General features: G+C 48.0%; 1 protein-coding gene across 1 annotated transcript in view; it reads left to right on the plus strand.

The window, feature by feature from the left end:
• The window catches only part of LOC108921832 (transmembrane protein 132D), a 32,769-nt gene extending 16,045 nt beyond the window's left edge, over positions 1-16,724 (plus strand). The window contains exons 4-9 of the mRNA XM_029259734.1: positions 2,302-2,488; positions 6,338-6,481; positions 13,014-13,219; positions 13,927-14,191; positions 14,779-14,970; positions 15,471-16,724. Coding sequence (XP_029115567.1) covers positions 2,302-2,488; positions 6,338-6,481; positions 13,014-13,219; positions 13,927-14,191; positions 14,779-14,970; positions 15,471-16,724 — 2,248 coding nt within the window. The remainder of the gene's footprint in view (positions 1-2,301; positions 2,489-6,337; positions 6,482-13,013; positions 13,220-13,926; positions 14,192-14,778; positions 14,971-15,470) is intronic.
• The last annotated feature ends 314 nt before the right edge of the window (positions 16,725-17,038 follow it).

A 17,038-nucleotide genomic window follows, 5' to 3' on the forward strand; every position in this document is an offset into this window, starting at 1 on the left:
TACTTATTTTAATCATTCTGAAAAAAACTGTAACATTAATAAAACTGTAGCTTAAAAAATGCGTCAGTTACGTTTGTACCAGGGTGGGAGTGACCAAGGACCCACAGGGCAATGGGGCAACAAGGGTGATTTCCAGAAAATAATCTTCAAAGAGGGAGGGAATGGGCACTGTGTCCGGCGCAGCGGGAGTACTGTGTGTGTCTCTGCAGGATATGTGTGAAGAGGGCTGGAAAACACACACATGCACACACACGCACGCACATGCACATACACATACGCGCACACGCACAAGCTGCAGCAGGACAGGTGAGAGATGAGTGTGTCTCTGGGTTTTCGCACCGTGGGCTACGCAGTCGTCACGCAGTCGACGCACAGTCATCATGCGGCGGACTGCAGCCAGTCTTGGCGGCGCTCACGTGGGCCACCTCCAAGCGCCACGCAGATACGCGAGATTCATGCACATCTGTCGCTGCCCCGCTGCCCCCGGCCTCACGGCTCGACCCCGAGCCCCACGCTGCGCTGCTGTTTGAAAGCGTCGAAGTGTGTCGACAGCCGCAGGGAGCACAGCGCGGCCTTCTGCTCCGCGACCCAGCTGGCACCGGCCGTGGATTAGCGACTTCCAAAGGTTGCCGGAAATTACGGGCCAGAAGGGGTGGCTGGGGGGTCAAGGGGGAGGAGCATGGAGAGGGGGGCGGGGGGACGGGGGGGGGGACGGGGGTCCCAGTTTGCTGCGCAGTCTTTCATCCAAATGTAAGTCTGCTGGACAGAGAAACTCCAGTACCAGGATGAAGAGATTAGAGGCAGAGCTCTGATGGGATACTGTCACTTTACATACGATGCATTAACTAAAAAGGACTGAAAGACAAAATCCTTAAAATCTCTTCCGTGGTGAAGATGAAGGAGACACTCGATGGACACTCTATTAGGTACACCTCCCTAGTACCGACTATGTGACCTTTTTGCCTCCAGAACAGCCTGAACTCTTTGAGGCATGAACCCAGCGTGGTGCTCTAAACATTCCTCATGGATGTTGGTCCAGGTTGACTCCACAGTGTCATGCATCTTCTGCAGCTGTTTCAGCCACACGTTCAAAGGGAAACGGAATGAGTAAACAGAACAGACTTTCATGTCCCCGGAGTCCTCCTGAGGTGATCTGTGCTTTGTGACACGGTGCCTTGTCCCGCTGGAAGTGTCCATCTGAAGAAGGGTTGACTGGCCACTTGGAGGGGACGGGGAATGCACCTGGTCAGCAACAGTGCAGTATGCAGTACAATGTGGCATTCACTTTGTCTCAGGGGGCTTAATTTGTGGCTAGAAGATATACTCCACACCATTACGCTCCCACCACCACCAGCCCGTACCTTTAACTACAGGCAGGATGGCTCTATGGATTCATGTTGTTGATGCCAGATTCTGACCCATCAGTATATCAGAAATTGAAGAGAAATTCATCAACCAGGTGATGTTTTTCAACTCTTTAATCATCCCCTTTTGGTAACCATGAGCCCACTGCAGAATCGTCTTCTTGTTCGTAGCTGACAGGAGTGGAACCTGGTGTGGTCTTCTGCTGCTGTAGCCCATCCACTTAAAGGTTCAGTGAACTGTACATTCAGAGATGCCTTTCTGCACAACACCGCTGCACTAGGCTGTTACTTTTGCACTCGTGACCTTGCTGCTAGATTCAGGGGTCACACCGCTCTAACCTTTCACATTAACAGGGTGATTTTGCACACAGAAGTACAGCTGATTGGCTACTTTTTGCTCATTACACCGTTCTTTGCAAACTCTAGATACTGTAGTGTGTGAAGACTCCGGGATCATAGATGTTTCTGAAATGCTGGAACCACCACACTCGCCACCAACAATCATAACAAGTTCAGAATGACCTAGACCACGCATGTTGTCCATTCTATTGCTCGACCTGGTCTGCATGCTTTGCATACACCGAAATGGAACTGAACTAAACTATTTGTGGCCAGGATGTGCTTATCATAAAATCACATCATTTGCCAGAAATATCAATTTATTTGGAGGAGTGGTCACCAGTTGTTACCCTGGTCATTTATTAGTATAAAATGGTGAATTTTGACGGTCAAGTGCGGTTCGTGGAATGACTTCTCGTGGCGCTTGTCAGTTCTCAACCAATCTAAGCTGGCCGTTGAAATGTTGACAAGTGTAAATGTTGCGTATACTGTATATCTGAAGACCGTACATCCTTTATACCACAACCAGGCTGTTTTCGTTCTGGAGGCTCAGTAAATGCCTTAAGTTTTGTAAACGGCCGACCCTCTTCTCCTCCAGGCCGGACAACAGCCCCCAGGAGGTCGTGCAGCTGGACTTTGAGACAGAGGAGCTGGGAGCTCCGTCGGAGAGTCAGGTCATTACGTGGCGGCTGGAGGTGCCAGGAGACCCCCGAGGGAGTTCTGAGGGAGCCATGCGGATCCATAGGACCCAGAGGGATTTTGTGGGCCTGGCTCCGCTGGTCATGGTAGGCTCCGGTCCAAACCCCCCCTCCCCCGCGCCCCTCTGGTGACCTGTCCAATCTGCTGGATATGGATAGGAGATTTTTAGCGGCGCCCTCCTGCCCTTTTGGCCCCCAACCAGCTCAGAGGATGGCGACCCCAGACCGGGGTGAGACGTGATCACGTGCGCAGGGAGCAGCGCTCTGACGGGTGGTCGCATGTCCATCTTGTCCACAGCGTCTGAAAACATCGGCTGTCTTTTCATCCCTGAGCCCAAATTCGCGCTGATGCATGTCACTCTATTTTTACTCCCTCCTTTTGGGTTTAATAGCTCACAGTTAATCTGGGAAATAATCTCTCTTGCCGGAGAAAACAAACTCTGGGAAAAGCTGCGCAGCAATTTGTGTGACGGTGTCCTATCTGTGACGCGCCCGATGTTCCCATTGTTGGAGAAAATGAGAGACGCCGCAGCATCGTCGCCATGGTTGTAATTGCTCTGATCACATCATTATCATCCAAACATTCTCCAGGAAAATTGAATTTCTTTCTGTGCTTTCCCTGAAAAACCAGGAAAAGCCAATGAGGGCACTTTAACAGCAGGTGGCGTAGTGGTTAGAGGGCCCAGAGAGGACCCAGGTTCGAATCCCAGCTCCTGCTCTAGTACTCGATGAAGGTGCTCACCCTGAATTGCTACAGTAAAACCTACCTTGCAGGGTAAGGGGGTAAATCAGTGTAAGTACCTTGCTAGGCGAACTTAACCTTGTGAGTCACCTTGGAGAAAATCATGAGCTAAATGAATGAGTAACACATTGTGTTGTAAAGAGGCGAAGAGCTCCCACGGGACACAGGTTTACAGTGTTTTTATGGACCTGGCCAGGTGTTTGCAAATTTGTAAAGTTTTTCCAATTTAGCTGCGAGATTTCCCACGTGGACGTGCGCTCAGCCTTGCGTATCTGCTCGCGTATATTTTATTACATCTGTTATCCCAGTCCGTTTGAGCGCGAGGGCCTGTCTCCATGTGTCGTGACAATCACACACGTGAATGGAAGTACGGGGAGCCGAACGGAGGGAGCGAAAGCGAGGAGGAGACCCCCGGCCGACCCGTCTGAAGTCTCGCAACATGTAACGCGATAGACGGAAAGGTTTCGCACGCCTTTCGTTCAGGCTCGACGTGCCCTGTGGCTGGAATTGCCTTGTAAATTTTCTAAAGCAATTTTGATTCGTGATATGATGCCGCGGCTCAAAGGACCCGAGAGCAGCCAAAAAAAAAACGAAACGCAGCCGAGCACCGCGACCCCTCTTCATCTCCATCTTCACAATCCGCCTTCTTTTCATTTGTTGATTTATATTTCTTTGAAAGATTACGGCCTGACAGAATTTAGATTACGAGCACTTATTAAAATGTACCAGGCACCTCCAGAAGAGAAAGTTTTCCTTGGCTTCCCATAACAAACACTGCCGAGGAGAGCTTTGTTTGTACCCTTCATTTGCATTCACTCGTATTGTTCACAGTTGTTTGCGGATTAAAATAAGGCATCGATCAAAATACGAGCTTCGCGTTCAAAGTGCACTTTATGCCGTTTGCTGATAATTTATCAAGGTGCACTGTAGGACATGGCTGGCTTCCTTAATAATAAATATTTCAGATAGTTAAAATATGACTTTTGTTTCGATATACAGTATTTCCACTTATTAAATCTGTAATATGTATATCTTATTGGGCCAGGAGGGAATGACAGATGAATGGAACTGATAGGCAGAGATTTATGGCTATTAGGGTGTCAGTCTGATTGAAATGTAAATTAAGAATTTAATGCTCATAGTTGAAAGTGATTTGATCAACTGATTAGAATGAACAACTGTCCTCGATAAAACAGAATATTGTTGATACTGTAGTTAGTGCCGTTGCTAACGATGCTTAGACTCCCTTCCAAAAGGGAAAAATCGGTATCAAAAGAGTAAACGTTGCTTCCTGTTGAAAAGATGTCAGGTCTTGCTCACCGCACAAAATCCTTCCAGAAAGTTCTGCCCTCACTTGCATCCTCAGTGTTGAAGGGCTGTGTCCAGTCCACTGTCACTGAGGGCGAGTCCGTCCGACCGCACGTCGTTCATCTTCTTCCTTCGCCCACAATTTCTCCATCATCGCCACCTTTTCTGGAGATTCGACCTTCCCGTGACGTGTCCAAAGGGTGAAGACCTCAGTCTCAGGACGTGCGCTTCCCGCGACACTCCCGCTTTCATCCCACATCCACCCCTTTGTTTTCCTCGCTGTCCATGGAGTCCTTTAAAGTCTCCTTCAGCACTACAGTTCAAAGGAAATGATTTGCTGAATAAATAGGATATTAATAAGCAGAAGAGCACCCAGCAGCTCAGACACTCGCAGTTTTGCTCATTGTTGTCCCCGTTTCCTTATTTACTGTATCCCTCAGCTGTACTACAGTAAACACGGTTCTTCTGTTCCTCACCGCAAGACTAATGGCCTTAACACAAATGTTTATTTATGAGGTTCTTCTTCTAAATTAAGAGCATGTTTGGGTAATTTACTCCAGTCTTTTCCTGTAAAACAAACATTTCCTGTGTTACTTCTATTTTTCTTCTACACAAGATTTATTTCTTTACTCCCAATGAGGAAATGTGGTTTCTCAATAAATAAGAAAAAAAAATGTCTTTATCTCTAATAATATTGCAAATTGTTACCAGGGAGGTCTTCCTTAGTAACCACTTTTTAAAAGTATTCTGCTCTATTTTCTTTTCAAAGAATATATTAATGTGTATATGTGGAAGAATTTTATCTTCATTATTTCAATACTATGTTTGTTATCTTGACTACAATAGTTTAAATTACTTCTGTAGGTCATTGCTTGGGAAAACAAGTGTAGGCAATTTTGAAAGAATGGAAGTGGTGACATTTTACTGTTTAATACGGTAAAATATAGCAGAAATATGTTATATTCACATATATTATGTATGTAGATCATTTATATGTTATTAATGCAGAAATCCCTGAATTTATTTGCTTGTTAGGTTCTGCAAAATTGTTGGATAAAGCTGTGACATATTAAAAAAATGTGAAAGATTTTTTATTTTAATACTTCTAATAAGGAGGGTGCGGTGGCGCAGTGGCGCAGTGGGTTGGACCGGGTCCTGCTCTCCAGTGGGTCTGGGGTTCGAGTCCCACTTGGGGTGCCTTGCGACGGACTGGTGTCCCGTCCTGGGTGTGTCCCCTCCCCCTCCAGCCTTACGCCCTGAGTTGCCGGGTTAGGCTCCGGTTCCCTGCGACCCCGTATGGGACAAGCGGTTATGAAAATGTGTGCGTGCGTGTGTGTACTTCTATTAACTTCAGTCGAAATAAATGAGCTGTAAACACTATGGATGTGAGTCGAATCAAGTCAGTTTTACACTCTTATTCTGTTTGGGCACCTCTTTTTACTGCCATCCATCAGCTCACGGGGTAAAACAGGGATTGTAGAAAATGTATTGTATATGTAAAGAAAAAACTATTGAAATCAATAAATATGTTTGCTTCAATTATTCATTTATTTCCATTATTTATTTGCATTTATTTGGCTGCTCAATCGCTCAGCGCAATATGTGCAAGCAGCATGTGTTTCTACCATTCGCTACTTAATCCAGGTTGTCAAAATGTGATGAGAAGTCTTTGGACCACCCAGGGACGGGGTTCGAATCGGCCAGGGCCCCTCGACAGCACCAAAACCTCCAACAGGCAAACGTGTGTTATGCAGTAGTGGTTGGAATCACCGATAACTTCTAGTTATTTATTGGTTAAATGCGACATTAAATAAATGCGATCATACAAATGTATAATTCATATTTTTATTTGTATCATCCATCCAGCTGTATGTCATCCCATACAGGACACAGAGATCCTGAACACGGCAGTGCTCACTGGCAAGAAGGCGACCGTGCCGGTGCGGACGGTAGCTGTAGAAGAGGACGGCTCCATCACCGATGTGTCCGAGTTCACGGACTGCCGGTCAACTGACAAGGACATCCTCAAGGTAAGAGGAGGGTGCCGTTAAAGGCCTCTCCGAGGGCCCCTGAGCTCGCGTGCCGCAGTTGAGGATACGGAGCCGTAAGCCTCTTTGGAGATTTTCCACGTGTGCAACACTTCTTGCATTGATCCCGTGCAGCTCAGCAGCTTCTTTCAACAGCCCACCTTGAAGTAACTCAGAAACGAAGGCATGAGAAGTTGGTGTTACAGGTTATGTGGCAAACATGGGAAGTGACTTGGGGCGAAGGGCGAGATGATGGCCTCGGAGGGCTTTGGGACACTTTGCCCCAGTCAGGTAGCGAAAAAGGGTCACTGGCTGCTTGCTGTTTGATTATTCAAAAGCAGTGGTGAAGAAATGAGGACATTTGAGTGGTATTATCAGCACACGCTGGAATAGAAGAATGAATAGGATAGAAGGAATTGCAACATCTGGGTGGTGGCATTAGGACATGGATGGATTCCATAGAGTTCAAGCGCAGAGGTGAAGAAAAGACACCTTCTCAACTAAAAGGTCACCGTCTGTTCGAAGAAAAGCCGCAGGCGAGCCGTTGAGGTGAGCGCAGGACCGGAGCTGCTGGCGCAGTTACAGCACGAATGCATTTTACAGAGATGAGGTAAAGTCCACGAGTTCAGGTAAGTGTAGGGCAGGTGGTGGCGTTTAACTTTGTTGTCTCCTTGAGGATGATGAGTAGCATTCGGCCCTATTTATGGCTCGACTGCGATTGATACGTCGCCAGAACCTGCAGTGAATCCGTAGGGCCGCTGAGTCTATCGGGGTTTTTACCGCAGTACGTGAAAGGTGTCCGCACATGAAGAATGACCCCTGTGCCCACGAGGCGACAGGAACCCAAGTTTAACTGGAACCTGTGTGATGACTCATGATGAATTACTGCGACCGTCACCGGGTTCCCCAGAGCGCTGCGGATTGGCCGCGCTTAAACACAAAGTAATCAGCTTTTGCTGGGGTGTAAAATCACTCACTGCTGTTTGCTTCAAATGAGGATTATTTAGCCAGTCCCCTCTTCTACAGTGGCGGTGTGTACAAAGGCAATGAGGGGAGCTAATTATGACAGCACCAGAATAACATCGTAATAATGTTCATGTTGCCTGTTAAAGATGCAGCATCACAGTGTCACTGTCACTCTGCGTTCAACGTCACTTCACACAAACTACTTACGACAAACTTTTGGCTTCGGATTATTACACACCTGCGTTAGGCCAAACGTCAGTCTGTTAATGCCGTGGTACAATAACATTTTTTAAAAGCCGCTTTGTCTTGTGATCTGTTGAGCCGACCAAGATGCAGCTCATCTGGGTTCTTGCGGTATATTGAAGCCATATGGCATGCTGATAAATTGGCGCGTTGCGTGTTCCTCACGTCACGTTATTTGGATGTAAGCCGCCTGCGCTCATTACAGTCGCACACGGTCCTCCGGCACGCATCATTAGTCACGCGGCGGAAAGAAAAAATGATTTCCGGCTACTGCTTGTCTGCAGCCGTCGAAAGGAGAGGGGCAGCTGTGCCGAAATGGCGAGGTCTGATTTTGGAACCGCAAACATGCCGTTGCAACTGTTGAAAGGAAAAAGTCAAAAGAGTGCATTGAAAGCTGGAGACATATCTACTGTAGTCTGGATCTGGAAATGTGAACCCAAGACTTGCAAACAAAAGGAGATTTCTGCAGTGACTGCGTCGGTGGGTCGATGGGTCGATGGGCCGATGGGCCGATGGGCCGATGGGTCGATTGGTCTATGGGTCCATGGGTCGATTGGTCTATGGGTCCATGGGTCCATGGGTCATTGGGCGCCACGGTGCAGCAGCAAGCAGCACTGCTGTCTCACAGCGCCTAGGTGGTGCCGGAGAACGTGGGTTCGATCTCCGCTCACTCTGTGTGGAGTTTGCATGCTCTCCCTGTGTCTGCGTGGGTTTCCTCCCAAAAAGAGGCAATTGAGCTGGACCGGTAACTCCACATTGACTGTCTGTGTGGCTGGTGTCATGGGATAGGCTCCAGTTCTCACGACCCCGCTCAGGACCAGCGCTTGCTGAAGCTGGGTGGACGGATTACGTTGACAGAAACAAATTCTTTTCAGGTTTCTGTGCATGATTTATACATTAGTTAACGTTACACATATCACTCATGGGGATGGGTCCAGGATGGTCTGGTCTTTATCTACAAGGAACTGGTCTCTACCCCTTAGTATGATGCAAACAAAGGTGATTTAAAGCCTGGTCTATGAGTGTCAGATGAGATGTTGCGTGTGGGCATCAGTCCTTACACACCTTTACCAGTAAAAACCTTGATTCCTCTGTTTAACATGCAGTATGTGTCTTTCCAAAGATGGTAATGGTGCTATTACCAAAAGAAGAGTATGTACTGTATCTTCAACTAGTCTTGATCCTTCACAAACAGAAATGTTAACAAAACTTATTGACTCACTGATCACTTTTTGTCAAATATCATATTACCACTCTATAGAGCCGGTTATTTCCCGATAGCCACTTGCAGCTCAAAGATCCTGTAGCAGAGCCCAACTGGGGCAGGTTATAAGTTATAAGACCATTTGTGACCATCACGTTACCTGCTGACCCTATTGATCCTGGATAATTTTTAATGTATCTGCACTACAAAAATAACAAATGTGAAGAATTCTACATATGGTTCTGAAGTGTTACGACCATACAGAATATGCTGGCATAGTTATACTTGTTGACAATATTGAGCCTCATTTCAGAGTCATTTTTTTAATTATTAATAATGTAACATTGTTATGAAACAGCATCTCTCACATCACATTGTTCTGTCCTGAATGCCATTTGTTTATGTCATTCTGACTGACTCTAATCCTCTTAAGAAACAAAGGAAAGTAGAACAATGCTGATGTTTGATATTCAAGATTTGCACGAAAGACTGAGAAACACTAACTTAATATGGACCAAATGACCCTTTCACTCGCTGATCAACTTTAATGTATAAGGACTTTTTACATATTGATAAATTAGGGTTATTAACATTTCTGTGCTGTGACTTTTGAAGATTTATCGTTTATTGTATCTGCACATTTGTTAGTCTGTTCAAATGTGAACAAAGCAGCAACTCGAGTTATCAGTGACTGTAGAATGATGTTTTGGAATGCCATTAAAAAATATTGACACACTAGTTTGTAGGCGTTTCAAAATATATGCATAGAAATAGATCTGAACTAAACTGATCTTAAAATATATCAAGATAAGGAGCTGAAAATATGAAAATATTGTAAGTGGCAATTAATTACAATATAACTAATAATTACTTTTTGTTTTGCAAATGCTCTCCTGCATTTTTATATTTCAAACATTAATATTAAAGCAGAAATGTGTGGTAAATCAAATATATACTTCAGTCTCTGCGGAAACCATAAAACATTTCTTTGTTCCTGGTTAGGGTGTATTGCTCCGAGTTCAGTCAGGAACACAAAAAACTTGACATTTCTGCAGGAGATGTTTCCAGGATGGTGTTGATAAACTTCCTGCAGAGGAACTTCAGAGTTTGACGGGGAGTTGCTTTGAGGCTCAGGATTGTTGGTGCACCGCAGGAGCCGAAGAGAAACACACTGAATTGGGAAGTGCCAAACAGCCCCTACTGTCAGTACTAACTGGTTAGGCACAGCTTGTCTCTGTGGAATGAATGTCCCTGGCTAAATATTTTTTATCTCATTTTTTCAGTCTTATGTCATTATACTTTTTATTTTTATAGGGCACAAAGCAGGGGATCTCATCCTAGTCCTGGAGAACTCTCATATGTTGCTTTTATAACAAGCTTATTATCACTTGTAATTTATAACACACCAGTTACATTTACATTTACAGTTACACTGTATTTATTGATCAACTAAATCAGATCATTTAATTGGGACCCTTTGGCTGAGGATATAAGTTTTCATTCGTATTCAGACAAATTTGTGTGGGGAAACCAATTATAAGGAAGGATATTGCAACACTAACAGGTGTACTTGTGCTAATTAAATATGTACTCTTTATTTGTTCATTTTTAAAACTTAAAAGAGAATAAAACATTAATTCCTCAAGTTAATTAAACTAACCAAAATCCAGAAACTATGAAGGGTGGATTCACTGATGAAATGGTGTAATGAATACTGTTTTTTCTTTTGTTAAAATATAGATGCATCTATTCTTTTTCTCCACATTACTAAGTCCGCAGATACAAACTGTAGAAGCTAAATAAACCGTATAACAAGCTCATTTTGAATAACATCCAGCATACACAGGGGTTTGCCAGAACTAGACAGAAAATCTGGTGCAAGGAATCCCATCTCTTGGGGTAGTATATATGTACATATATATAGAATTTTTTAAAACAATCTCAAGGGTGTTTTCAGTGGAAAAACGCTATAAGAAAGATCCTCTGTGGTCTTTAATAAGTAATGTGGCGAGAGATCGCGGCTGTGAGGATAATTCCGCTGCCATCCCCGTGTTGTGTTTAGCTGTGGAAAGTTCTCGTAATGAGGCTGCAATACCAAGAGAGCAGAAACGGCAGGTGTTAACCGTATGATTGAAAAAGAAAAAGCCTCGCACAAACAGACATTATCGCAGCGTGACCAAATCCCACGACCCGGCAGTACCGAGTAATTAAACGGGCCCCAGTGCCTGTTTCGCAGCTCTGCCGGACGGATGGAATTGCGTTCACATGCCGCCCGTCTCTTTGTACAACGGTTGGGCTTTCGGCCTTGAAAAGGACCATTGCGACCGGAGCGGTTAAGCAACGGTCTCTAAGGAGGCGTTTCCCTTGGGGAAAGTGTAGCGTACATTCGGTGTCCCTGCATGGCGAGACTTGTCACTCGCGGTGCCCAGGGTGATGTTCGGAAGGAAGATGGTGATTTGCCGAGACGCCGAGACAAAGCTGGCTGCGACACGAGCGGCGGCCCGTCAGTGTCAGAGTGCAGCAACGTGGGCTGACGGGCAGCCTTCCCACCGCTCGCCGCACACACACGGGTTCTCGCTAACAACTCCCGGAGGAGCTCGTCGGAGTCATTGCGCCGTGTCGATGTCGGCCGGGTTTTGGAATCGGCTTGTTGACGGACTCCTGCTCTCTTCGCCGCGGCGCTTTGCAATTCGTAACACAAGTGCGAACATGTTCGTTCCATTGATTAGGGCATCGAGAAGAGGGCAAGACGCCGCAAAGAAGCTGAAATGGGGCTGCTTGCCTCATGCATACAGATGGCAGTTCCAGTTAAGTTCGAAGCTGCCCCTCAGCGAAGACTATAATCAAGAGGCACTGTGGGTAGTAGATAATGTCTCCTGGCAGTAGCAGTCAGTGTTTATCGTGGAGCCGTGTCACACTTCATCCATTTATTATCTTATCATTCTTAAGAGCTTTTCTTCCCCAAACCCCTGCTTAGAATTAATCTTTTTAACCAGGCCAGGCCCAGAGATGAGGCAACGGTGCAGGAAGATTGCAGCTGGTAATTGTTCGCTTGGCGTGTGGCCTGTCAAGTGAGCAGCGTAAGAGGATGTGACAACGCGCCGGGCCTTCGGAGAGACGCAGCTCTCCCTCCGCGTCCTCCAGGAGCAGGCCGCTCTCGCCGCGCTCCTCCTTGAGCCTCCCTCCAAAGTCGCCGCCACGGCTCCGCCATACATCGCAGCGCTTTCTGGAGGCAATAACAGCCCAAAGTCAATGGCCTGTAAATTATCATATTGATTAAGCGGCGGAATATTGATAGGGCTCACAAGCAAGAGGAGAATGTCTCTTTGGCAACGCAAGAGCACGTGATTTTTCAGCAGCAGCCAGAAACCCAGCAAGGTTACATTAGAAATTCAAATGCAGTAAATGATCTTGGAAATCGCTGCAAAGGACTGATGTTTAATGCGGCGTGGTTACTTATTAAATTAACATAAATTCGCTAAGCTATAACTCATTATGGAGGATTAGCCGTGCATTCAATGTCTTCCAGTTTATTGCTGCTGCTTGACTTTATTACTGCGGTTATCCATCAACGGCTGAGCAATTTGTTAAGTTTATTAAAGTATTTAGAAATATTTGTCTGGTGTTCGATTAGAAAACATTTAGTTGTGCGTTTCCAAAGCGCATTTCTCATTTACTGCAAATTAAATATTCCTACGCGAAAGTGTGTGCTTTCATTGAAGGTTGCAATTATTTGCTTTTTCCAGTGATTTACTGTAAATAAAGCAGCATGGTCTACATCTGTCGCCAAATGTGTGAGTGACCTCTGACATTATGGCGGTAAACTTTTGGTACAGTGGTGCGGTGGGTTGCTGTCGGGCTGCTGGGAGTGTTAAACTGGCTCTGCTCCTCACACTCTGTATTCAGCATGAGGGCTCAGAAGATGTAGAGTAAACGGACCAAATGAATGAATGAATGAAGCTGTAGTTAACATGTTGTGAGTTAGGGTTAGGGTTAGCAGCTCTTTACAGGTATTAGTTGGTAGCTTAGTAAAAATATTTAGATGAAGTGACTCTGTACTATATATGGTGCATTTGGAAATGAAGTATTTTCCTGGACTCTCTCCTTGTTTTCTTGGCTCAGGTGTCGGACCGCTGCGACTACGTCTTTGTGAACGGGAAGGAGACGAAGGGCAGAGTGAAGATGGCCGTGAACTTCACCTACAGCTACCTCAGCGCCCAGCTGGAGATGAACGTGTGGATCCCGCGGCTCCCGCTGCAGATCGAGGTGTCGGACACCGAGCTGAGTCAGATCAAGGGCTGGAGGGTCCCCATCGTGGCCAGCAGGAGGTACGGTCTGCCGCTGCTTCCATTTGGGGTGTGTCAGGAAGCCCATCACAGGCTCTGCTAATGTAGGGGACCAGTGTGGGGTCTGCCAGGGGTCCCATGCTGAGTGTGTCAGTGGACCCATCACGGGGCTCTCAGGAGGGTATCTCACCCATCAGGCACATAGCAATAGAGTCAGGTGGGCGCTTACAAACAGAAGTACAGATATCTTTAGAAGCTGCAAGGTCTTCAGAAATGTGAGAACCAAATGATTTACTTCATGACAGGACTGTCATGCTCCACAAACATGTACACATGCACATAAGTATCCCATAGTCTTCTCTTAACCACACACACACACACGTTTTCTGAACCGCTTGTCCCATGCGGGGTCACGGAGCCTACCCGGCAACACAGGGCGTAAGGCCGGAGGGGGAGGGGACACACCCAGGACGGGACGCCAGTCCATCGCAAGGCACTCCAAGCAGGACTCGAACCCCAGACCCACCGGAGAGCAGGACCGTGGTCCAACCCACTGCGCCACTGTGCTGCTGCACCACCGCACCCTCTCTCTCTTAACCACTTAGCACCATAAGTTTGATGTCCTCAAGTGGTTCCATTTATTTCCTCGCAGCCTCCAAACTGGGGGATGCTCAAGGGATGGTCAGATGTCCGTGCGGGGGGTCCATGCAGGAGGTGCTCTGAGTGTTTGCCTTTCTTTGTGACCCAAGGAACAGCTGGGACAGTGAGGAAGAGGACCGCAAGGCGAAGGGCTGCACACTGCAGTACCAGCATGCCCTGGTGCAGGTGCTCACGCACTTTGTGGCCGAGCGAGCCGACCAGCGGGGGAGACCGGCCTACTTCCTGGGCCGCGACTGGCAGGTGGACGTCACTCCTCTGGTGCGCTACTTCCTGAGGGTGGAAGACTCGCGAGTCGCCAGGCTCCACCGGGGGAGGGTGCTGTCGGGCCGCGATGCTGGGGTCACGGCCGTGCAGGTGAGCGTCACGTGGGCTCGTGGCCCGGTTGCCTGAGGTTCAGCACACACGCCGAGTTCTCTGCTGAACAAGCCTTGTGCTGTGCGCAGCTCGTGAGACGACACGTCAACAGTGCAGTGTGTGTGTGTGTGTGTGTGTGTGTTTCTTCCCGGCACACGTCTGGCTGAGACGAGCGAGAAAGTATCGCAGACAGGACCTAATAGCAGTACCGCATGAGCTGGAAAATCAGCAATACAACAAACGTCATGAACCACTTTGAACAGTGATGTTTCATATCACATCGTACATCTGCTGACACACTGCTACACCCACTTATCGCCCAGAACTATGGGAAATCCATCACAGGCATCTCGCCGCTCAGTGTTGTTAGATGATGATGTACAGAGACACATTAGTGAACGTTTGTTTATCGTTGCCGTGTGATGAGTCGACGTTGTCGCTCCTGTCTGTCAGAAGGACACTGATGGATGCACGCGCTTGTGTTGGATCGGCCCGTGAGCCTCCCCATCGCAGCTGTGCCATAGTTCTGCGCTGTGATTCGTTCCACTGTGCGACACAGCGCCCCCCATCTGTCTGTGCCGCAACAGGTGCTCTCCCCCCTGTCGGACTCCATCCTGGCGGAGAAGACGGTGACGGTGCTGGACGACAAGGTGACCATCACGGAGCTGGGGGTGCAGCTGGTCACGGGCCTCTCGCTCTCGCTGCAGCTCAGCCCCGGGAGCAACAGGGCCATCGTCGCCACGACAACCACACAGGAAGTGCTGCAGAGCCCCAAGCAGGTAGGACCCCAACGCACCACGCTCTCAGCTCCGGTGTGCATGTTTACACTTGTGTAAAGTGTCCAGCTCTGTGAACTGGTAATAGTTTTAAAATGAACACTAAACAGTTAAACATTAAATAGTTTTGCTTTCATAAGTTGCTTTGGATAAAAGACTCCAGAGCAAATAAATAATGAATTAACAGGTCTGTAAATAGAAAGTCTCAGGGACATATGGTGTATATTTCATGCTGATCATAATTGCCCATTTATTTATTAATGGTAACGCTGTGCAGCATACCATCTTTTTTTAATATTGATGATTATATTTCAAGTACATCTGATATTTCATTACTACAGAGTGACAAAATATTTTCTGGGATTTTCATTTGACTACAGGGACATTTTTCTGCAGATTATTTCTGAAGTTAACATAGAAAATACTTACAAATTCAGGAAAAAATTAAATTAACTTTGCTCTCAATATTCCATTCTAATGCAAAGATGGTCTTTTTACTCCAGGAAGCCGTGATCAGCTTATGGATCCAGTTCAGCGATGGCTGTGTCACGCCCTTGGACATCTACGACCCCAGCTACTACATGCTGGCAGTTACATCCCTGGACACGGGCGTGGTGTCGGTGCAGAACACCCAGGCAGCTGTGGTGGCAGAAGGAGAGGGCCAGGGCGAGTTGGTCAAGGTGGAGATGGTCATCAGTGAGGAGTGCCAAAAGACCAAGCGTAAGAGTACCCTGGCGGTAGGCAGCGGCAGCCTGAAGGTCAAGTTCCGGACCACGGGCCCTCGGGGTGCAGTTGCAGGCGGTGCCAGTGACTACGGTAACGATGGTGAGGAGCCAGAGAGCGAACGTGAGGCGACACGCAACCGCCTGGCGCTGACCACCTTTGACCGTGAAGAGAGCGCCATGCGCAAAGTGTCCACCACCGCAAAATCCACCGGGCAGGACGTGCCATCTGGGGGCGTGTCCAGCAGCAGCTTGGAAACCCGTGAGCGGGGAAACATCCGGGGCCTGGGGAGCTCAGGCAGCTCTCAAAGCCAGGGAAGCTTCGGGGAGGGTGCCGCGGAGAAGGACCACGGCAGCCTGGTGGGCTACACCAACTTCCCCTCCCAGGCGGAGGTGCCTGAGCAAAAGGCAGTGGAGGTGGAGGTGGGCAGCGGGCCAACTCAGGCCTCCCGCTCCTTCTCGGACCTGGAGATCGGCATGTACGCTCTCTTGGGCGTCTTCTGCCTGGCCATCCTCGTCTTCCTCGTCAACTGCGTCTCCTACGTGGTGAGGGTCTACCGCAAGCGTGTGCCCACCCCGTCGCGAGAGGCCCCCGGTCACCGGCATGACTGGGTGTGGCTGGGCACGGACGCGGAGCTGGTGATGAACGTTCCGGGTACGCCAACGCAGCAGGGCAGCCGCAACACCGCCACCACAATCATCGATATCGGCACGGGATCAGACACGGTGTCCTCGCGGGGCCGGAGAAGTAGTTGCCAGACCCCCAGTGAGTCCTCGCTGGGGGACACAGAGTCGCCCCACCAGGCGTGCACCCGCCGCGAGTCGCTCAACTCACCAACCAGCAAGAGGAAGAGAGTGCAGTTCACCACCTTTTCCTCGCTGGAGAGCCGCCAGCACACTTCTACGTGGCCCTCGGCAGAGAGCAGCTCGGACACCCCAGGAGGAGCGGGCCAGGAGAAGAGCTCCCCAGAACCACAAATGCCCGCTGCAGTGCCTGCTGCAGCGCCCCTCGGTGAACCTCTGGACCATTTGTAGCGCTGGCACGTGTTCGCGTTGTCGTTCACACGTTTGCCTTCTCAGGAGGACGATCTCTTTGGTGATCACTGCTGTGTGTTTCACTAGAGTTCAGCAACGTGTGTTGCTAAGTCAAGACTGTCACCAAACAAGCATCTTGACTGTGTGTTAAGAGATGGAAATGGTAAGAAAAGATCCTCCAAACAGAAAACTCGAGCCAAAAGCAACCATTGGTGAGATGAAGTCCTCCAAGGGAACGGTGATGAGAAGAGTTCTCCAAATGGACACTGGAAAGACAAGGTCCAAGGAGACTCCGGGGACATTGGAGCAGTGGC

The sequence above is a fragment of the Scleropages formosus genome, chromosome 17 (genome assembly GCF_900964775.1).
Source record: "Scleropages formosus chromosome 17, fSclFor1.1, whole genome shotgun sequence".
Classification (NCBI taxonomy): domain Eukaryota; kingdom Metazoa; phylum Chordata; class Actinopteri; order Osteoglossiformes; family Osteoglossidae; genus Scleropages; species Scleropages formosus.